The 22,951-nt window shown below is 52.6% G+C and overlaps 1 protein-coding gene across 3 annotated transcripts in view; it reads right to left on the bottom strand.

Moving 5' to 3' along the window:
• Window positions 1-2,524: 2,524 nt before the first annotated feature.
• The window catches only part of EYA2 (EYA transcriptional coactivator and phosphatase 2), a 264,061-nt gene continuing 243,634 nt past the window's right edge, over window positions 2,525-22,951 (bottom strand). For all 3 annotated transcript variants that reach the window (XM_086702381.1, XM_086702383.1, XM_086702382.1), the window contains 5 exons: window positions 20,856-21,016; window positions 16,530-16,644; window positions 15,477-15,598; window positions 10,162-10,262; window positions 2,525-3,318 (listed from right to left, as the gene is read on the bottom strand). In XM_086702381.1, the coding sequence (XP_086558507.1) occupies window positions 3,238-3,318; window positions 10,162-10,262; window positions 15,477-15,598; window positions 16,530-16,644; window positions 20,856-21,016 (580 nt within the window). In that variant the 3' untranslated portion in view covers window positions 2,525-3,237. The remainder of the gene's footprint in view (window positions 3,319-10,161; window positions 10,263-15,476; window positions 15,599-16,529; window positions 16,645-20,855; window positions 21,017-22,951) is intronic.

Below are 22,951 nucleotides of genomic sequence, written 5' to 3'. Positions count from 1 at the left end.
CACACCTACGTAGATATAGCTGTAAAGTCTCAGAAGCGGAATTGCTGATAAGATTTGCAAGTTGGATAAACATTGCCGACTTTCCCTCTTTAGGAGTTGTGCAAAGTGCCAATTTCAGCTTCCACCAGCAGCGTCCGAAGGGTCACAGCTCCTCTGCTCCTAGGAGTCCTACAGCTTCCAAACTTTTGTCAATCTGATGTGGAAAATGGCATCTCAACGTATGAGTGAAATTGACCCTCTTTTAGTTAAGTCATTAGAAAAAGTGTTTGTTTGCTTATTTGTTTATTTATTAGAAAGTGCGAGCAGGGGAGGGGCAGAAAGAGGGAGAGAGAGAATCCCAAGCAGGCTCTACACTGTCAACACAGAGCCTGACGCGGGGCTCAACCTTACCAACTGTGAGATCGTGACTTTAGCCAAAATCAAGAATCAGACGCTTAAACAACTGAGCCAGCCAGGTGTCCCACTGCCAGTGAATTTTAGATGCTTGGTTAATAACTGATGAAAAAAATACTCTGCTCCAGCTATTGGTAATGTGAACGATTGATTTCCTGAGTAGAAATCTGAGCCCATGTGATATCATACTACTGTTACTAACAGTATTATGTGCTATATAAGTTGGGATGCTTTTGGTTGCAAATAACTAAGGAAGAACCAACTCAAAATATTTAAGCCACAAAGACATTTGTTAACTCACATAATACATTAAACCAAGCTTCCCAAAACAAGTAGCCTTTTAGGAACTAATGCTGTATCAATGGAAGTCTACCCTAGGCATGTGGACTATTGCCTATAAATGAGACCAAATTAAAGAGTCCAAGGATGGAGAGAAAAGACTGGATTAAAAATTTTAAAGCCATTTTTTGAGTTCTGCATTTGGGATGGGAGTGTGGGGGGTGACTGAGGTCATGCATCCCGAAACTTGTGAGTCAAGGAAGCCAGAGAGTTCTGTTTTGTGTTTTGTTTAAGCCCCTTTGTTGTGTTTTTGTCCTTTGCAACTGAAAGGAATCCCAATGGCGGCCCTCTGATTTCTAAAACCCTTGGATAGGCAGATACCTTCAGCCTCAGAGGTTGACCTGAGGACTTTGTTGGGTCTCTGTCCTTATACTGGGCTGTCAGGAGGTTCTGGAGTCATGTCCAGACTTCTGGGAGGCCAAGGGATTTTGTTTGTGAGTGCTGTATAGTCCAGTTACTCTAAGATTGTTCTCAAGAGCTGAAAGATACTGCTGGGGAAACAGTGAAGATAGCCTGGGGCCAATGAATCTTAGGTATCCACCACCCATCCATCCATCCATCCATCCCCCATCTGACCATCCATCTATCCATCCATCTACCCATCCATCCATCCATCCATTCATCTACCATCCGTCCATCCATCCCCCATCTGACCATCCGTCTATCCATCCATCTACCCATCCATCCATCCATCCATTCATCTACCATCTGTCCATCCATCCCCCATCTGACCATCCATCGGTCTATCCATCCATCTATCCATCTGTCCATCCATCCATCTACCATCCGTCCATCCATCCATCCATCCCCCATCTGACCATCCATCTCTCCATCCATCTATCCATCCATCCATCCATCTACCATCTGTCAATCCATCCGTCTATCCCCCATCTGACCATCCATCTCTGCATCCATTTTTCCATCTGTCCATCCATCTACCATCCATCCATCCCCCATCTGACCATCCATCTGTCTATCCATCCATCCATCCATCTACCATCCGTCCATCCATCCATCCATCCCCCATCTGACCATCCGTCTATCCATCTATCCGTCCATCCATCCATCCATCCCCCATCTGACCATCCATCTGTCTATCCATCCATCTATCCATCTGTCCATCCATCTACCATCCGTCAATCCATCCATCCATCCATCCCCCATCTGACCATCCATCTGTCCATCCATCCATCCATCCACCATCCGTCCATCCATCCATCCCCCATCTGACCATCCATCTGTCCATCCATCCACCATCCGTCAATCCATCCATCCATCCATCCATCCCCCATCTGACCATCTGTCTCTCCATCCATCTATCCATCCGTCCATCCATCTACCATCCATCCATCCCCCATCTGACCATCCATCTCTCCATCCATCTATCCATCCGTCCATCCATCCATCTACCACCCGTCCATCCATCCATCATTCAACTTTCAATAAATGCTGTACCTGTGTCAGGCTCTTATGGGCACTGAGTATACCGAATGAGGAAGATGCTGTCCTTGACCACTGGGAGCCCTGAGTCCTCTAGAATTCAGGCTAACACACTTACCTTACAGACTGTGGCCTCCCAGTTTCCCTCAGACCCAGCCTTGGACATTTAGTCACAACAGCAGAAAAGTAGTTGACCACCTAGGTGGTTAATGTCAGGATTAAGGGGCAGGTCTATCTGTGTCACCCAAACATCTTCCTGTGGGGATGGCTCGAAGTCTACTAAAGCCTATTAAAACAGGCGTAATGGAGGCCTTAAGAAGAGTGGTCATAAAGTAGCGACACCCTACCCCACTTCAAAATGTAAACGTGGGTTTATTTAATGCCTTTTATCTGTCACAAAGTACCGCCGCCTCCCCAGGGTCCCCTCCCCCTAGAAAACAAGATGGCAGCATAAGGCACGTGCACTGTCCACATGACGTCAGGTTAGGTCCTTAAAAACAAAGATAAGCAACCGTCTTCCCATCAGCCCCGAATCGCCTCCCTCACCAATTGTTCAAGGAATGATTGTCCCCCCAAAGCACAACTTGGAGCTGAGAGCGCTTCAGTTAGAGCTGCACGGCTCCGCATGCCAGTTTAGAAAACCAAGCCCAGCCAACGACTAAGAAAACCGACAACACAGGCACGAGAGCGTAATACCGGAGTAGTGAGATCAGTCCATAAATTAAAAAGGAAAAGTAAAACCCAAGCCCGTCCCCCTCCTCACCGCCAGCCCTCCCCCAAATCAGCAATAAGTCGCTTTTGTTCCGTTGAGTCTTGTGGAAAAGCCCGGACTCCCAGCCAGCCCTTTCCTCCAAAGTTAAATATCCCAAAGCCCCTGCCGGGCACTCTGCGTCTCAGGACCCACGTGGACTGCAAGGACGGCTTCTGAGATGGTCGCCAGGCACGTCCCCTCGGCCGCGGGGCCCGCGCCCGGGGTCCGGCATCTGGCAAGGAGGCGGGGGAGGCGAGGGCCCCGGGTGGGTGGGAGGCCCCCCGGGGTGGCAGGTGGCGAGGCCGGGGGTCCTGCTATAGATACTCCAGCTCCAGGGCGTGCCGCAGCGCCTCCAGGTCGGCGTGGCAGGATATCCGCCAGAAGGGCATGTTGTGCTGGAACAGAAGGAACACAGGACGCCAGTCGCTGGGTTATGGCCCTGCCCGGCGCCTCCCGCCGGCCACCCCCTCCCTGTGCCCACAGCTGGAGCCCGATGAGAAGTCCACCCGTGTCAGCGTGGCCCGTGGGTGTTTCCCGAGCCAGGAGGCAGACCCCCTGTCTGGCCAGGGTCCACCGGTCCGGCCACGGTCTCTGTTCCCCTCGAGGCCTGTACTGCCTGGGACAGTGATGCTCTGCCCTCCCCTGGGACCCGCGTGGCCTTCGGCGGTGCGCTGACCCGGAATGAAGTCACGCAGTGACAAAGCCGTCCTTCTTAGAACACTGGCCTCGATCCTGCTACTTCACGATCAGAGTCCCCACCGGGTGCTCCTGCGACTTTCACCCCTCCCTGACATGTGCTAATCTCCATCTAAACTGACCGAGCGGGTCCCAGCGAGACCGCCTGTGATACCCAGGCTTTTAAATAATAGTCTCTTAGGGGCGCCCGGGGGGCTCAGTCAGTTAAGCGTCCAACGTCGGTGCAGGTCATGATCTCACAGTTCATGGGTTCAAGCCCCGCGTCGGGCTCTGTGCTGACAGCTCAGAGCCTGGAGCCTGCTTTGGATTCTCTCTCTCTCTCTGCCCCTCCCCTGCTCGCACTCTCTCTCTGTCTCTCCAAAATGAATAAACGTTAAAACAAAATCAAATAATAGTCTCTTAAATCTACCGTTGCGGAGTCAGACCCTGGGCTAGTGCTCTGTGTTTACTGCTCCCTGAAGCCGCCCAAGCCAACAAAAAACCTGGAGGCAAAAACACAAGCACCTTTCGCAAGTGGGGGACGAGAAAGAAAAAAAATGGATTTAACCGAAGTTCAATCACTGGCAAGCCAGAACTAATTAGCATCATAATCACCGTCATCACAGAATCATTAACATCTGTCCCGTGCCAGGCACCGTGCTGAACGTGTCACACGCATCACCTCCTTGAACCAGGTCACTGATCTCCGAGAGAGGCAACCTGTCTTGTGTTACAGATGAGGAGACTGAGCCACAGAGATGTTATGTCAGGCTCGGAGGAGAAGGCCGGGTACGTTTTTATCGCTGGACAATTTAATCATTGGCTAAAGTTGTTGCCTGCCCAACGCCCCTCTCCTTTCTTGCTTCCGGAACCCCGGATTTGGCAGCACTGTGCCCAGGCCTAGGGGATGAGTTATGATTTCTAATCAAGCTGTGGCAACGCCAGGCCTTGTTTGCCAGTGATGTGTCCTGTATCCCTCCTGACTTGTGACCCACTGAAAGCCCAGGAGGAAGGGGCGAGGGGCTTCTGGGAAAGGTTTTCCTCCAGGATTAGAGGGCGGCACTGGAGAAGAGACTTTCCTCCTTACTTTCCCATCCTATTTAGATGGTGTCATGTTAGCATGTGATGTCTGGAGCTGTGGCAGCCATTTTGAGATCACGAGGCAACAAATCAGAAACGAAAAAAGCCCAAGATGGTTAGAAAGGCAGAGCAAGATGATAGGGATGCTTGGCGAAAAACAAGCTGGGGTACATCTACTTCTAAGGTTGTTAGGTGAGCAAGTGTTTAGCTCATTACATGGGCTTTCTGCTACCGGCAGCTAAGAGATTCTGAGCGTCCTCCAGACAGCCATTGGCCTTAAATTATTTACAAAGTGAACAGATGGTGCTTGAACATTTGGATGCCTGGAGTCCTGCCCTCTGAGATTCTACATCCACAGGCTAGAAACTATACAGGCATCCTGTTGGGTTCTGGAACCCATCAAATCCTTCCCTGCCTCTGGGGACTCTGCACGTATCACTCTGCGAATTCTTTATATCATTGTTGATCTTTACCTTTCTCGACTGTGGCAGGCGGAATAACAGCCCCCCAAACATGTCCATCCAGGTCCCAATCCCCAGAACCCGTGAATATGTGACCTCACATGGCAAACGGGACTTTGCAGATGTGATTAAGTGAAGGATCTTGAGACGGGGAGAGCATCCCGAAGGCGGGGCCTCTGATTGTCCACTGCTGTGCCCTCCCTGGAGCCTCCTGCAGGGGTGGTGCACGCACGCACAGGGTTCTCGCTGGAGCCACAGATAAGAAATCCAGAGGCACAAAATGACCAAGATGGTTTTGTCTTGTGAGCACTGTGATGGAGATAGAGCAGGGAGGCAGGGCAGAGAGCAGCTGGGGGAGGACATCTATTCTGATAGCTGGAAATAGAGCAGGAAAGGCCTCTCTAGGGAGTGACAGTTAAGCAGGCCCCTGGGGGCGAGAAGGATGTGCAAACCTGTGTGTTTGGGTAGTCGAGGCAGAAGACAAAGCCAGTGCAAAGGCCCTGAGGTGAGTTGGGGCTTGGAATGTCACGTCCACTACTGCATTGCGTGGCTCCTGGCACATAGTAGGTGCTCAAGAAACACACACAGAAGGAGTGAAGAGGAGGGAGGGGGGAAGTGGCAAGGTGAGTTTCTCTAAGTCCTCAGTGAACACATCCTTTTCTCTTTCGCTCAAAGGAAGCAGAACACCACCCATCACGGGCAGCAGATGCCATTTCTTTAATGCCTTCCTGTTGCCCCAGCTCCCCGACCCCCTCCTCACCTCAGCCAAACCTTCCCTTCTCTGCAAAGATGGATTTTGGTTCCTGCCCGGCCAATCCTGTCTCCCCTTAAAGAGTGTAATTCATTTTTCTGGGACGAAATGAGCAAAGGTGGAAGAGAACGTCTCGGCCACCTCGATCCCAGCCCTAGAGCGCAGGTGGATTTATCACTCGTGGAGAGGTGGAGACAGATGACCCACTAAAATGGAGATATTAACAACCCTGTCAGCCCGAACAGTCACAGCCCCTTGTCCGGTCGCCGTATTTCACGCTGCTCGGGTGTCCGGCAGCCTGGGCTAATGACTCCCATCCATCAGGCCGGGAGAGTGGCTGGTGCACAGCGTTGCTCGCTAACGGGCTGGGGCTGCTGCTTTAGACACTGGCGGAGGTTTTCGGGGGGAGCTCAGTATACAGCGGTGTGTGTGCCCTCTCACTCTTGTGTGACCAGCTGGGGGGTGGGGAGTGCTCGAAACTCCTAGGCCCACCCCCTTCCCGCTTGGCATCTGGAGCAAAACACACATCCGCTGGCGTGTACAGCTGTGTGACCTTAGGTGCGTTCATTAACCTCTCTGGGTCTCAGATGCGTCCTCTGTAAACTGAAGCCAACGATACCCACTTTGCAGGGAGGGTTGAGGATTAAGTAAAACGATGAGGTCAGTAATCAGGAGGAGTGGTTAAGGGCACGGGGTTAGGCCAGGCGCCCCGAGGTGCCGGTCACAGCCCTGCCACAGGCCCGTGGCGACGGAGACTGCCAGCGGCCTCCATCATCCGTTCCCCCCCTTCTCTCGCAGAAGCGGCCTCCTTTTTTCTTAGCGAGGGACAGGGTGGCTGAGAACAAAGGCTGCATCTCCCAGCGGGCTGCGGGGCCAGGTGGGATCACGTGATTCAGATCTGGCCAATGGGACGCGAGCAGCGTGGGGTCCCCCGGGACCGCCCGCGCCCTTCAGGGGAAGAGGCATCCTCCCCCTCTCCCCCCCCCCCCCCCCCCCCCCCCCCCCCCGTCGCCGCAGTGTGGACGTGGGCGGTGGCAAGAGCAGCACCGGAAATGGCAGAGCAACAACACGGAAGGAGCCCGGGTCCCGGAAGCCTGTGGACGTTTTTACGTGACCGAGGGAGCGGCCTCTCTACTGTGTACCCTGCTGCCGGCCATCTCCGGCCACCCCAGCCCCGCTCCAGGCACCGGCCCTGCTGAGATGCTCCCGCCCAGTCCCTGCTGGGGACCCCCCCTCCCCCTCCCCCTCCGCAGGTCGGTCGCAGCAAAGTGCTTCTCCCATGGTCTCGGAGCAAGCAAACGAGAGATTTGGGTGAGTTTTCACAATTATGTGCAAATGAGCATTCGTATTTTCTCTCTCTCCCCTGGCTCCCCCGGAGAGAGAAGCTCTCCTGAATTTCTAAAGGTTGTATTATCTTTCCTCCCCCACCCCACTGCCGTGTGCAGAATACTAACAGAGCTTCGGGCTGGTGAGAACTCACTATGCATGGTTCCTCTGCTCAGCCCTGGGTGCAGATTCCCAGCAGCTGTCCCAGATAAGGAAAGGCAGCTCAGAGAGGGGGCGTCATCTGCCGAAGGCCACACAGCCGAAAACGGCAGAGCTGGGATTTAGGATAGAATATGCACTCCCCGTCACAATCTTTCTGTGGGAGCAGGGCTGGCGGGAGGGTGAGGCCAGGGAGGTGCCTGGCCCAGCCCAGGAAGGTGAGCCCAGACTAGCTGTTCTCAAAGGAGGAAAAGCCTGCCCTCTAGGGGTCAGTGCGGAAGTTTCCGGAGGTGTGAATTTTGACCCCCCTAATGGTCTGGGGGCACGGCGGGGGGCGGGGGCGCACGTGTCCGACCCCCTTTCACACACCTTGGACCTGACTTTCGAGATTTTCGAATGTGCTATCAGATATTCAAGCAAGGAGAAACCCGTACGTAATCACTGGACCCCACGTTTTACAGGTCACATGTAAACACAGTAGCTTGCGCATGCTCTCAAGCAAACCTGAGTTTCCAGAAGTGCAATGGGTACATCAAGGGAAACCTGTATTTTGTTCTATTCGGAATCTTTCCATGAGTTAGTTGCTCAGCAGTTTGGAGAAAGCACGTTAGGACAGCAGCACCCGACCTGGTTGGTGAACCGTCGAGACTGCACCCCTGTGTCCCTCTGCGTTTGCCGGGTCGCACCCACAGCCACGGCACTTACGGGCACAAGCATTGGGATTGTGTGCCCGAACATTTACATACCGAAGCACACGGTAAAGCGAGCACATAATAACTTGCCCTTTATTTCTGTCCGATGACATCGGACCTTGGCCTTTTGGACACTATGGTTGTATCGTCCATTAGCATTTCATTTCTAGAGAGAAAGGGCTCATTTCAGAACCTTTACTGCTTACTCTGTCCTAACAAACCCTCTCTGCTTGTGAGAAGGCGGGAAAGTGTCAGGACCTCCACGGACGGCCCTGTCGTCCTCTGGGTGACGGCCAGATGGCAGGCAAGGGGTGCCAGGGACCACAGGCCTAAGCTGGTTCTCCAGTCCAACTGTGATAGAAGCAAAACTTTATTTTGATCACGGTCACACGCTTAGGGCAGACTTCTGAGGTCTGAGCTTGGAGAGAGGGCGCTAGAGACACTGACAGCGGATCGTCTCATCACACAGACCATGCTCTTGACCTGGCACAGCGTTTTCTGGAACAGCACTCACACGTGGTAATTCACGTGATTCATGCTACTGCTTTGGTCATTTCTTGTGTATCACCTCTATCACGATTGATTAGTTACTTAACATTTTTCTCTCTAAATGAATTCATTTTTTAAAAATTTATTTATCGGGGGGAAGGCATGGGAGCAGAGGAGGGGCAGAGAGAGGAAGAGAGAGAGCATGCCAAGCGGGCTCTGCACTGTCAGCGCACAGCCCGCCGTGGGACTCCATCCCATGTGAGATCGTGACCTGAGCTGGAATCAAGTTGGATGCCCAACTGACTGAGCCACCCGGGCACCTCTAAATCAATCCATTTTTACAGTTAAAGAAATCTGCTTTAAAAAGGAGAGCTCAGGGGGCGCCTGGGTGGCTCAGTCGGTTTGGCTCAGGGCTGCCTTCCCTCTGAGATCTACTTGGCTCACTAGCTCTCCTCCTCTGGTCTTTGCTGTCCTGTCACCCCCAGCACGAGGCCTACCTTGCCCACACTTGCAACCTGTCCCGCCCCCACGGTCCCTTCGCAGTCCCTGCTTTAGTCTTCTCCAAAGCTCTGGCCACCGCCTCACACACATGCCTGCCCCCAGGCTGTGAGCTGAGGGAGGGCAGGCTCTCCAGCGACCGTGACAGCTGCGGGCACACGGTGGCGGTGGCGGAGGCCCAGCTAATGGAGCTTACGCACTAGCTGGAGGGTCCGCCTTCAAGCCACCCCTCACACAGGCCCCGAGGAACGAATATGGACGGGGCGCGGAGGTAGTTGCTGGACGGACCAGAGAGGTAGCTGATCAGGGAATTCTTCCCTCACAAGTGCGGCTGAAGCCTGAGGCCTAAAGGTGGAGTCCGGAGGGGCTGGGAAGGGGAGGAACCTTGCAGGTGGTGGGGGGGGGGGGGTGGGGGGGGCTTCTAGCTCCGCCCCCGGCCCCCTTTCCTGGGACCCCAGGGGCCCTCCCTCTCTTTTTCAGGCTTTGTCCACTAAGACCCCGAACGTTTCTGCATTTCCTTGGAATCCGTCGCTGGGGAGGGAAGGGGGAAACCAGGTCCTCCCAATTAAGCTCTGTGACATTAACGATCCACTTCCCAGGCCTCTGGGTGGGGGGCGGCAGGCTCTCTGGGATGCTGTTGACAGGTCCAGACCCAGGGCTTTGGCAGCTGTTTCTTTTCCAACAGCAGAGCTGCGGCCACCAGAGCCCCCTGCCCCTCTCCTCATGGGCCCGAGATCACAAATGCAGGATTTTCTTTTTCATTCGCTTAATGCTGTCTTTATTAACTGGGAAGGGTTCCTGGAACATATGATCAGTGAGTATGAAGTAAAGCGCACACACGTGCACCAGCCCCCCACCAGCCTGCCCTGACAGAGCGTCTCCGGGCTCCCGAGCAGTTGTCCCAGAAAAAATCCAGGGCTACCAGGGGCGGCAGCCAAAGGCACCGAGGGGGATTTGCAGAAGGAAATTACTCAGGATGCTTCTGCGATTGCAAACGGGAGGGGGCCTGGGAGCTAAGAGCCTGGGAAGGAGGGGACCCAGCCTTTGCCTGGGAAGTGGAGGAAATCTGGGTAAAGGGCCCTGCGGCCCGAGAGGCGGACGAGGTACCTTTTTTGCCCCCTGCTCCTCTTCGACGCCGTCACCGATCACGATGTAGACGGCTTTTCTGCCGAATCTCTGCATTATCCTCTCGAAACAGCTCTCCTTCCCTGCACGCACAGGAAGGAAAGAGAGAGAAGACGCTGGGGACCCAGGACTGTGGTGACTCGTAATCGCTAAGGAAGTGCTTGCGGCCGTGGCACAGACTTGGGCCTCAGGGCGACTCCCCTGCCCGTGTTTTCCTTGCTATCTGGTGAGGACCACCTCTTCGTAGTTTCCTTCCGCCCAGCTGCGTGGGCAGCTGGACTCGGATCTTAGCTCATCCTGATGTGTGAGCAACTGCAGGAACAGTAACGAGAACAGAGCGACTAAAAGTAGCCGCACTCACTGGATTCTCTGTATCCCAAGCACTCTGCTGAGTGCTTCCTACAGCAGGATTTCCCAGCCTCGGCGGTGCTGGCACGTGGGGCTGGGTAACTCCGTGCTGGGGGTGCTGCCCCGATCGCTGTGATGTGCAGCAGCTTCCCCGGTAGCACCTCCTCCCGTTGGAAAACGAAAAATGTCTCCAGATGTTGCCAAATATCTCCTGGGAGGCAAACTGCTTTCCCCCCGCTCCGTTTGGGAACCACTGACTTAACATTATTCATTTACTATGATGGCAATCCTTATGAAATTGCAATCAACGGAATTCCCGTTTTAGAGATAAAGAAACTGAGGCCCGTGAAGTGCCTTGAAAAGGACTGGAGGAGCAGTGCCAGAACAGAGAAGTTGAGGCACAGAGAGGTCAAGTCACTTGCCTGGGACACCCAGCTAAGCAAGCACAGAGTCCGGGATTTGAACCCAGGCTGCCTGCCCCAGTTGCTTGAGCTCCGAGCCGCTCTCTTGTCCTGCTCTAGGTAGGACTCAGCTCTGCGGCAGACCGTTGATCCCTCTGTGCCTGCTTTCTCCTCTGTGGGAGCAGAGGCCGGGTGCAGAGCTGTGAATCATCGTGCACTGCCTCTCCCTACAGCAGGTGGAGCCCACTCTCCACCCCACTGATACTGGGTCGGCCACGTGACTTGCTCTGACCAACACCGGAATGCTCGGGACCTGCCACGGGAAATGCGTGTGGGTGGTGTGGCTTGGCCCCCTTCACGCCTGCCATCGGTCATGAGACGAACGTACCCCTGATGGCCGCTGGTCCCACAGTGAGGGCGCATATGGAACAGAGCGGAACCCGGAGGCAAGCTTAGTGGGGCCACAGCAGATGCCCCAGACCCATGAGTGAGAAATCCACACTGCGAGCCACTGAGCGTTTGTTATGCGGCATCATCAGAGCAGAAACCTGACCGTTGGGAAAAAATAATGCTTTTCAAGTTAAAACAGGGAGCTGGAGGCCACATTTCTGTGCGGTCTCCACCTGGATCACCCTCAGCTCGTTGACCTTCAGGCTCCCCAGGTGGGAAGCAAGTGGCTAAAACATTTCCCCGATGGGATTTAATGCCTCTGACGCGGAAACAGAGTCGATGGGCGGGACAAACATTTTAGACGCGTCTGGGTTACAGATTCCTTTCGTGCAAAATCTACAGGAAAAAGATGCTGTTACATGAAACCTGGCTTTAAAACTTCTATCACAGGATGGAATGGAGTGTCTGATGTGCTCGTGCTCATCTGGCCACTGGCTGGATCGTTTGTTCATGAGTCGTCTCTTGACATGCGCTACCCTGGACCAGAATTTCTCGAATACTCCAGAACTACCATTAACAGTTAGGACCAAATCTGGGAATCACTGTTAGGTAATCTTGAAAAAAATCAACTCACGCTTCTATTTTTACTTAAACGAATTCATTTAAATACAGAATGGAATCACTACACACACACACACACACACACACACACACACACGCATTTTTTTTTTTTTTACAGTTGAATTGTGCCTTTAGCATTCTTTTTTTGAAGTTGATATTTCTTTTATCATTTAAAAATACATAGTATATATATATTTTTAAATTAAAATCCATGTTAGTTAACATATAGTGTAATAATGGTTTCAGGAGTAGAATGTAGCGATTCATCACTTACATATGACACCCAGTGCTCATCCCAACAAGCACCCTCCTCAATGCCCTTCACCCGTTTAGCCCATCTCCCCACCTAGCTCCCTTCCAGAAACCCTCAGTTTGTTCTCTGTATTTAAGAATGGCTTTCAGTTTGCCTCCCTCTCTGCTTTTTATCTTATTTTTCCTTCCCTTCCCCTATGTTTTGTTTCTTAAATTCCACATATGAGTGAAATCATATGGTATTTGTCTTTCTCTGACTGACTTATTTCGCTTAGCATAATACATTCTAGTTCCACCTACATAGTTGCAAATGGCAAGATTTCATTCTTTTTGATAGCTGAGTAATATTCCAGTGTGTGTGTGTGTGTGTGTGTGTGTGTGTGTGTATACACATACACTCCATTATATATATACAAACCACGTCTTCTTTATCCATTCACCAGTCAACGGACATTGACTTTGGCTATTGTCGATACTGCTGCTATAAACATTGGGGTGCACGTGCCCCTCTGAATCAGCATTTTCGTGTCCTTTGGATAAATACCTAGTAGTGCAACTGCTGGGTCATAGGGTAGTTCTGTTTTTAATTTTTTCAGCTGCATTATTTTGCAACAGCCAAAACATGGAAGCAACCAAGCGTCCGTTGACAGGTGAGTAGATACAAAAAAATGTCATATGTACATGGAACGGATTACGGACTATTAGCCTTAAGAAGGAAGGGAATCTGACACCTACCACCACACGCAAATGACCCTTGAGGACAGTATGCTAAGTGAAACAAGCCAATCGCAAAAAGACAAGTAGTATATGATTCCACTTATATGAGGAGTCACATTCGCAGAGACAAAGTAGAAGGGAGGTCGCCAGGGGCTGAGAGCAGGGAGGACTGGGGCGTTGCTGTTTAATGCAGATCGGGCTTTGGTTCTACAAGATGGAAAGGGTTCTGGAGATGGATGGTGGGGACAGTTACACAACAACGTGAATGTGGTTAATACCACTGAACTGCACCCTTAAAAATGGTTAAGATAGTAAATTGTATGTGTATTTTCCCATGATTAAAGATAAAAATATTTAATTTAATTTAATTTTATTTTTTTTAATGTTTATTTAGTTTTGAGAGAGAGAGCGAGAGCGAGCATGAGCAGGGGAGGGGCAGAGAGAGGGAGACGCAGGATCCAGGCTCTGAGCGGTCAGCACAAAGCCTGACGCGGGGCTCGAACCCACGGACCGTGAGATCACAACCTGAACCGAAGTCGGACGCTTAACCGCCTGAGCGACCCTGGCACCTCATGATAAAAAATATCTTAAAAAGAGGTTCTAACTAAGCCGCAAAGGCACACGAGTAGACTGTGCAGAAAGAAAATGACAGGCTCACCAGGTCCCGTTGCAGAGGCTCTAATGGCCACCCGGAGCCTGACGTCCAGGATTTTAAAATCGAAAGGCACTTTTCCATAATGTTCAGATCTAGAACTCCACTAAAGGCAAAAACTGCTCTGGGAAAATTGCTTCCAAAGTATACTATAATTTTTTTTTTCCACAGAAGAAAACAAGGGTAAAAATTTCTAATTAAAAACGTCTTGGGGTGCCTGGGTGGCTCAGTCAGTTAAGAGTCTGACTTGATTTCAGCTCTGGTCATAATCTCATGGTTCATGAGATTAAGCTCCATGTGGGGCTCTTTGCTGTGACTCACACACATGTGTGCGCTCTCTCTCTCAAAATAAATAAACTTAAAAAAAAAGTCTTAACTAACTAGATTTATTTTGTATTATTATACAGTTTTAGGTCATGGAAGAAGACCCCCCCTCCCCAAGAAAACCAATATGACTTGCCCTGATGATAAATGATGCTGTTAATTTCTAGTTATTAAATTCTTTTATCTGGGGGCGCCTGGGTGGCGCAGTCGGTTAAGCGTCCGACTTCAGCCAGGTCACGATCTCACGGTCCGTGAGTTCGAGCCCCGCGTCAGGCTCTGGGCTGATGGCTCGGAGCCTGGAGCCTGTTTCCGATTCTGTGTCTCCCTCTCTCTCTGCCCCTCCCCCGTTCACGCTCTGTCTCTCTCTGTCCCAAAAATAAATAAACGTTGAAAAAAAAAATTAAAAAAAAAAATTCTTTTATCTGATGGAATATCTGATGGAAGCTCTAAGCCTAAGGCTTGTTCTCTGTTAATAATGGAGATTTTCAAGTGTTTTATTTTTATTTTACTTAAATTAAAAAAAGATTTTTTTTAAGGTTTATTTTTGAGAGAGAGAGAGAGAGCGAGTGCATGTGCGTGCTAGTGGGGGAGGGGCAGAGAGAGAGGGAGACAGAATCCGAAGCAGGCTCCAGGCTCTGAGCCGTCATCACAGAGTCTGACGTGGGGCTCGAACTCAAGGACCATGAGATCATGAGCTGAACCAGAGGAGGATGCCCAACCGAGTGAGCCACCCAGGTGCCCCAGAGATTTTCAAGTATTAAGAGAGGTGTTAAAGCAGGAGAACACTAAATTGAGACTCTCTCCTGAAAAGAGAATTAAAAAAAACCCAAACATTTTCTCTCTGTGTGGTTCAAGGTTAGATTTAGGATTATTTGGTGACTTGTAACCACCTAGAATTAAAATCACAGCCTGTGCCATGCTGTGGTGAGGACTGTTTCCCTCTTCTTAGTAACATAATTCCATGACTTTTACCTGGGGTCATGGCGCTTAGCTATGGACTACATTTCCCAGCCTCCCTTGCAAACAGTCATGGCCATGTGACTACGCTGGGGCCAACAGGAGGTGAGTAGAAGTACAGTGTATCTCTTTCCTTCCTCTCTGCACCCTCCCCCCCCCCCCAAGCCAGAATGACAATGTGATAGGATTCTGATTTGACCACACACATGAGAATAAACCCACGGGGGATGGTGGAAAAATAAGATGGGAACGACCTGGGATTCTGGGTGAGTTTCAGGACAGAGTTGCCCCACTAGACTGGATCACTCGTCTCTGGTCTGTTGACACGTGAGGGAGAAATTCGCTTTGATTCTGAAGTCAGCCCGTGTATTGGGGGGTGTATTCGTTACAGCAGCTTTGCTGCAGGTATCCTAACTAACACACACACTTTAGAATATGGTCCTAACCAACTCCTTTGGAGGCTGAGGTTGAAGCGCGTGGTTTGTGGGATTGTTCTGGGGATCTGAGTCATGGCCCTGGACAAGGAAGTTCTTTAGCTTTCCTAATGCCGTTTTCCTTAAGCCTTTCACACAAGGGATGGAGAGCTAACCTCACCCACCCTCTGTGCATCACCCCGAGGTCTGGGTTCTCCCTACCTGTCTTGGTTGCACTGTAGATGTTCTCAATAGGAAACACGGAGCCCAGTCCATACAGCAGGACTTTGGCCAGGGCAGGAATTAGTTGAGTGGTGGTGACCAGCACGTTGACACAATTGGGCCTGAGGACGGAGAAAAAGACCGTGGGTCAGAACACCAAGGTAGAGCCAGGCCTGGTCACCCGGCAGCCTGAGCCTGGAGTCGGCAGGCATTCTGGTGGGGTTTGGGAGCTCTGGCTAAGTCACGTTCAGGTGAGAGTGGGGCCCAAAGATCTTTCAGCTGTTCCTCTCCTTTAAGCCTGAGGCTGCCTGGCACACTGAAACACGAGTGCGATACTTTTACTTAGAAAATCGTGTCCGGCGGGGGCCGCACTTGAGCAGCTGCAGCTGCCTGTCGGTGATGTAGAGTAATGTGGACCAGGTGTAGGACAACAGGGAGTGGTGAGGGCTGGGGCGAACTGGGGAGCACCTACCACTTCTGAGATTTTTACAGAATCCAGAAACCGGGAGCCATGGATTACTTTCCCATCTTGGGGCCGGAGTGCGTGTCAAACTCGACGCATCAGCGGGATGGAGCCAGCGGCCATCTTGTGACCGTTCGTGTGTGGCGTCGTGAGATTCTGGGATGCTATCGCACAGACGGTAATTTGTCCTCTGGCCCAGGTGATCTTATTTAGGAGCAAGAGGCAACTTACTGGGAGGCCCAGAATGAAACTGGACGCTCCTTACCTCGTAAGTGCCAGATGATCTGCGGTCTACTAGAAGATGGTTTTTAGAGGGTGGGTGTTGTGGGCAAGAGTGGATGGGACAAGATGGACCTATGTACAAATGTTCGGGCTCTGCTGGACCCTGGTAAGTCTCTGTAGCTATCTGCTCAGCTACGGTACAAGGTGTCCCTGGTGTCTGATAATACCTCCACTTTATCAAATGTCTGGAAAGCCTGCAAATGAGAATTTTGAGAGTCCAGTTCTCCCAAGTGTGGAAACGGAGGAGCCACCACCCTCAAATCGGGGAACGTTCAGGGGCGCAAAGGAAAAAGGGGGCTCCCACCTACCGGGAATTGATGAGGTTGAGCGCCTTTAGAGAGTGGGTCAGCCAGAGGTCGGTCAGAGCCTCCAGCTCGGCTCTGAGCTGTAGCCAAGTCTCTCTTTTGGGAGCTCCTATCAAGCCTATGGACAAGGGAAAAAAAGATGGGCTAGTTATTATTTTAGAAGTCTGGGCGGTAGTGGTTAGGGGAGTGTAGCTACTGGTTCTCTGGGTTTCAAATCAGATGACACCCAAGGTCAACTTTAATCCAGTGATTTTAATCTTATTTTGGGATTGATGGGTCAATCAACCCATCTACTGATTGATCCATTCATCCACCCATCCACCCATCCGCCCTCCCATCCTTCCAGCCCTCCCTCTGCCCACCCGTCCATCCATCCATCCATCCATCTGTCCGTCCATCCATTCCTCTGTCCATCCGTCCACCCATCCCTCTGTCCGTCCATCCGTCCATCCATCCATCCATCCATCCATCCATCCATCCATCCCTCTGTCCATCCATCCATCCATCCGTCCATCCATCCATCTATCCGTCCATCCATCCCTCTGTCCATCCATCCATCCATCCATCCATCTAACCAAGACTTCAGGAGTGCCCTCTGTGTGCTCAGTATTGTAATAGGCACTGCATACACAGATGAACAAAAAATGCAGATGATTGAGTTCATACTGTTATTAGTGGAGACAAAAAATGGATAAGGAAATAAAAATGACTAACATTTATTGAGTGCTTACTATGTGTAGGGTCCTGGGCTCTTAACATGATTTATTTCGTTCATCTTCACAGTGACCCTAGAGGGGGACCCTCTTTTTATTTATTTTTAATGGAGATATAATTGGCATATAACATTGTGTAAATCAGGTAAAGAAACTGAGGCTGCGTGAGGCTGACGGACTTGCTCACTGCAGGGAGGACATAATGGAGACAGGTTTGGCAGCCAGGCGGCAGACCTCCAGAGCCCACCCTACGGTGTTTCTAAACCTGATCATCATCCTGTCAGTCGTCGAGGCCCTTAAGATGAAGTTCAGACTCCACAGTCCACGTGCCTGCGAGATTGCCAATCTCCCCTCTCGCCATTGCCCTGACGTCCTTCCATTCCCGTCCCGGTGGCCTCCTCTTTGTCCCCTGGAACATCAAGTCTGTTCCTGTCTCAGGACCTTTGCACACCTCGTTTCAGAACCTGGACCACACCTTCCCTTTTTGCATAAATACTTCACACTCATTTCCAGCGTCCTTTCTTCTGGAAGGCTTATCCCGGTCAGCTCTATGTTATACTCCGCCAACACACTGTACTTCTTTACAGCACTTGGCACAGGTATAACTCGAAACGCATCTGTGTGATTATGTGTTCCACGTCTGCTTCAGCCATTATGCCGTCTGCTCCGTGAGGGCAGGGACCAAGCTGGCTTTGTTCAGCACCATGGTACCAGCCCCTGGGAGGTACTGTATGGCAGGGGCTGGTGCATGGTTGATGCTGAACCAGGGAGAATGCACTCAGTGGGACAGGAATGCTTCAGGTGGCCCCTGGCTTTCCTTTCTCTCTGTACCTTCCCCACGGCCCCTTAGCTGGGGCACTTGAGAACAATGCAAACTCCCAGGGGCGCGGTGCCGTATGTTTCGCAAGAGGCTTCCCCCGGGTGCTGCCATGGGTAGCCAGCCCGTCAACCACTCCGACGTGGCACCTGCTAGGAAGCATGCTTCGAGCTTCTGTCTGCCTGCCCCCTACCTGGGGCTTTGCCTCAGACTTGCTCTCCTTCCCCGGACACGTGCAACATTTAAGAAGTGCTCACGGTGCGGCAGCCCTGTTCTGAGTGTCTCCCGCGTGTGAATTCACACGATCCTGACATTTATCCCATGAGTTGGGCCGCGTCATTATTCCCATCTTACACATGAGGAAACTGAGTCACAGAGGGGTTAAGTAACCTGCTGGGGGGTACAACAGGATGTGGTAGAGGGAGGTGTGAAATCAGGCAAAGGCCTCTCTCTGAACCCAGCCCCTGCCTCCTGGAGGCTGACTGGTTAATCTTTTTTTAATGTTTATTTATTTTTGAGATGGGGGGCGGGGAGGAAGCAGAGAGAGAGGGAGGCACAGAATCCCAAGCAGGCTCTAGGCTCTGAGCTGTCAGCACGGAGCCCGACACGGGGGCTCGAACTCAGGAACCGTGAGATCATGATCTGAGCTGAAGATCGTGATCGGATGCTGAAAGGACTGAGCCCCCCAGGCGCCCCTTGTTAAGCATTTTCTATCTTCACCCTGTATCTTGCAGATGTCTCTCTTCTGAGCACAGCTTCCAAAACCCTTGGGCTCCTGGGTGTGTGGTGAGCCCCAGGCTGGGGGCTGCAGCCCTCCCCAGGCTAGTTCTGTGATGCGGGAACAGCTGGGGGGAGGTGAGGGGGAGTAACATGCAGAGACTGGAGGTGGGTGGGGGGAGGAAGGGGAGGGCTGCCCACGGTGGCCCCTACTGGCCGACTCCACCCGTCTCCCCTATTCCAAGTACACCTGCTCCCCTCTTCTCTCCACGTAGGGGTGGGTGAGCAAGCAGGGCTGACTCTGCCGCTCTCTGCTTCCCTCTCACAGTCCGCAGACTTGGGTGTGAGAGGCCACGGGGTGTGGGCAGAGGTGGTGAGGCAGTCGGCCTGGCACTCCGTTGTGGTGGCTCTGCCACTTGGGCTGTGTGACGCTGGGCAGGTTACTTAACGTCTCTGATCTCAGTTTCCACCTTTACACAACATGGAGGACAAAAGCACTTACCTTATGGGGGTCTCGTAAAGAGCAAATAAGATATTAGATGACAAGCCCTCATCACAGAGCCTGGCATACAGTAAGCGCTCAGCAAACGTTAGCTGTTGCCAGAACTGCATTAGGACTGCAGCCACGGACGAGACAGAAAATCCGTCCCCAAAAAACCGACAGTCCGTCTGGAGAAAGCAGAAGGCAGAGAAGAATTCGAAAAACTCCCAAGCAAAACTGAAAGGAACTAAGGACAAATGCTCCCATTTTCTGAGTGCCCCCTATCGAACAGGCACAGAGTCATGACTTTTGTGCCCAATAACAACAGACGTTCCCATAACCCAGGGAGACAGAATTAGTCTTATCCCCAGTTCTCAGATTTAGATGCCAAGGCTCAGGGAGGTAGCTAGCAAGTGGAGGCATTGGGACGTGAAGTAGGTTCTGTGCAGTTTGAGACCCTAAATTCTTTCCGGGACTCTTTCTGGGGCTGGGGGAGGGCGCCCTAGACACTCTGGAGGCCACGGGGTATATGGCAACACTATCGGCTGCCTGCTCAGACCTCTTCCCTTTATGGGCCAGTGGTTGGTTCCACACTGACAATCGAAACGCCCCCGAATGCCTTCTTGGGGAGAGGCAGCATCACCTCCTGTTAAGAGCTACTGGCCTAGAGAGTTCTAGAAATAGTGATCTAGCACTTGCCCAAAACCGCGTCCAGACTTCTTGTTCAGCGTGATAACCAATGGTCTCTTGCTACTGACCCTGGTGGCTGTCCCCTTGACTGCACATCTGAGCCTGAATTCTGTGATTCCGACCCAGGCTGCAGCCACGGAAGTCAGAACCGGGGGCACCTGGTGGCTCAGTCGGTTCAGCGTCCAACTCTTGACTCTGGCTCGAGTCATGACGTCACGGCCGTGAGATGGAACCTGGAGTCGGGGCCTCCTTGGGATTCTCTCTCTCAACAAGGAAAGAAAACCAGACCTGGAAATGCCGCTGGTGGTTCCAATATGAGAACCAGTGGCCTCCAGTCCATCTCCAGCTTCAATGTTTCCACAAATTACGTGGGGATCTTGTTGAAAATGCAGATTCTGACTCAGTCGCCTAGAGTAGGGCCCGAGAGTCTGACGTCCAAGGTGACCGGCCGTCTGAGCCGCAAGCGCCAAGCCACCGGCCCTCCAGCTCCAGCGAGTGACAAGTGTCGCCCGGAGGGCGTGATGGAAGCAGAGGGCCGGCCCACCCCAGCCTCAGACTCGGCAGGTCCGAGGAGGGCCCGAGACGCTGAGGTCCAGCACGTCTCCGGGTGCTGCTGGTGCGGTGAGGCCACCCCACCCCCACCCCCAGTGGTCATGTGATCCTGGGCAGGCGGCGTCATCTGTTCTCAGCTTCCTCCCTGTCTAGGTGAGATGTAGTGTCCTCTCCTGGGGCGCCTCCCCCCCCCCCCCCCGGAACGCACTACGGAGGCCCCGTTCACGCGCAAGGGGCCGCGGCCGTCCTTGACCCTGCCTGGGCCCCGGCCGCGGCCTGAGCACGGGCAGACCCCCCCCTTCCCCCCTCCCTCCCCCCCGCCCCGCACGGCCTGGCCGGCCCTCCCCCGGCCCACTCACCACCGACGTTGTTCTTGTACGTGTTGTACATCTCCTTCACCCGCCGGTAGCGGAAGGCCAGCTTCCTCATCCAGTCCACGCCGCCGTGGACGCCAGAGCCCAGGCACAGGTTGGCTCCCGGGGCCGAGCTGTGGAAGCCGTCGGCGGAGAAGTTGTATGTGCTGCGAGAGGGGGCGAGAGCCGCGGTCAGTGTGCGGGGGGGGGGGGGGGGGGGGACACTCCTGGCCGGGAGACTGCAGGCCCCACGCCCCCCGAGGCCCCTGCGTGCAGTGGCCACGCTAGGAAAAGCCCCCCGCCCCCCTTCTGCCACCAGAAGGGAAGTCCAAACTATGGCTGTGGCTGGTTCATCCTGAGAGAAGAGTCTGGAAGAAAACAGGTTAGCTCCCGCTACTCCGATCCCCAAATCTGTGCTGTCTCGCGCCCCCTATAAGGCCCGGCTGCTAACCCCTCCTTCCCACTCTGGGAGCATCTCCCTGTCTTTCCACGGAAGTACCATATTCTAGTTTTTTAAAGTTTATTTTTATTTTTGAGAGAGCATGTGAACAGGGGAGGAACAGAGAGAGGAGACACAGAATCCGAAGCAGGCTCCAGGCTGTGAGCTGTCGGCACAGAGCCCGACGCGGGGCTCAAACTCACGGACCGCGAGATCATGACCTGAGCCAAAGTCAGACGCTTCACCAAATGAGCCTCCCAGGCGCCCTTGAGTTTTTTTGGGCTTGTTAAATTAGGCAGAGTCGATTGCTGGCTTTGCAGATGCGATCCTCTGCTCGGAATGAAGCATATGCTGGCCTAGCGAGTTCCACGTGTGGACGGGGGAGGAGCCAGGGTGTCACAGAAAGTTAAGGACAGAAGTGGCAGCTGGGAGCCCAGACGGGAAAGCGGGGGCCGCTCCCCACTTGCAGCAACCAGCACGTGAGGACGAAAACCCCCGTCTTCTCTCCCTCCACCAGAAGCTCTGCTGGAGGTTTGCAAAATCATACCGTCGCAGGGAAAAACCACAGCGTGACAAGGGACACATGTATAGTATGACCCAAAGCTTAAAAAATGAGTCTCTTTCTAGAAAAGAAAGAACAGGTCAGTGTGACGCCACAGCTGTCTCAGGCTGTGCGTTTGGCTGACGTTTTTCCTCTTTGCACTATGTTGCTGTTTCTAGATTTTCTGTGATGAGCTGAAGAGCGGAGAGAGAAAGGTATTTTATTTTTTAGCAAGACGCGCTGCGGCACGGGTGAGGCGACACTTGGAAACCATATCTTGCGCACGTCTGGTACTTCAGTGCCGCTGCTGCGGCAGAGGTCAAAGGGCATTTGAAGAGCACGAGGGGCCGGGTCGTTCTCCCTGTGGGGCGTCTGCGGTGTGCACAGCCAGAGCATGGCACGATGTCGCATGCTGCTGTTCTGTGCCTGGGGCTCAGCCTTCCTTGAGCGGAAGCCTGTGGAAGCCACAGAAACGCCTGGGATGAACGTCTCGGACTCATCAGCTAATTTCACCTTGGGGACTTCCTGGGGCACGCGGGCCAGGGGACTTAAAACAAAAGGCCTCGAATATAGACTCTGGCATTCTCCACAGCACACTGTGTGAAAAGCCAGAAAGAGACAGTGCCCACAGGTTCATATAAACACACACACACACACACACACACACACACACACACACACACCTGTCATTTGTCACGGACATTTCTGCGAGTGTGACTGTGTGTAACATTGGAAGCAAGGAAGTCATGAGGTCAGGAAGCGGTTGGTTCGAGACGGTGAGAATACGGGTGAGTATAGTTCCTTCTCAAATGTACAAAAGCCCGTGGAGAACATGGTCTGACCTAATAACCCGTTCGGACAAAAACGTTCTCTTTCCCACGAAAGATGTGAATGGCTTCATTACACAGACATGTTTGTTGCTTCTTCTCCCTTTCAGCCCCCCTTGGGTGGTGATGACCAGGGGTTAAAGATGAATGAAATACACCCAACTGGCAAAAGGGGGCCGACAACATCCAACCACGGGAGCAGGGGAGCCACGTGTCGGGGACTCACTTGTGCGGGGCGCTTTTCCAGCACGCAGGCAAGCCGGTGAGAAGCTTTACCCCGAAAATGACTTTACCC

This window comes from Puma concolor, chromosome A3 (genome assembly GCF_028749965.1).
Source record: "Puma concolor isolate L17-30 chromosome A3, mPumCon1.1.hap2, whole genome shotgun sequence".
Lineage (NCBI taxonomy): Eukaryota > Metazoa > Chordata > Mammalia > Carnivora > Felidae > Puma > Puma concolor.
The sequence above is the reverse complement of the archived record's forward strand: the minus strand, read 5'-3'. Positions and strand labels throughout refer to the sequence as shown.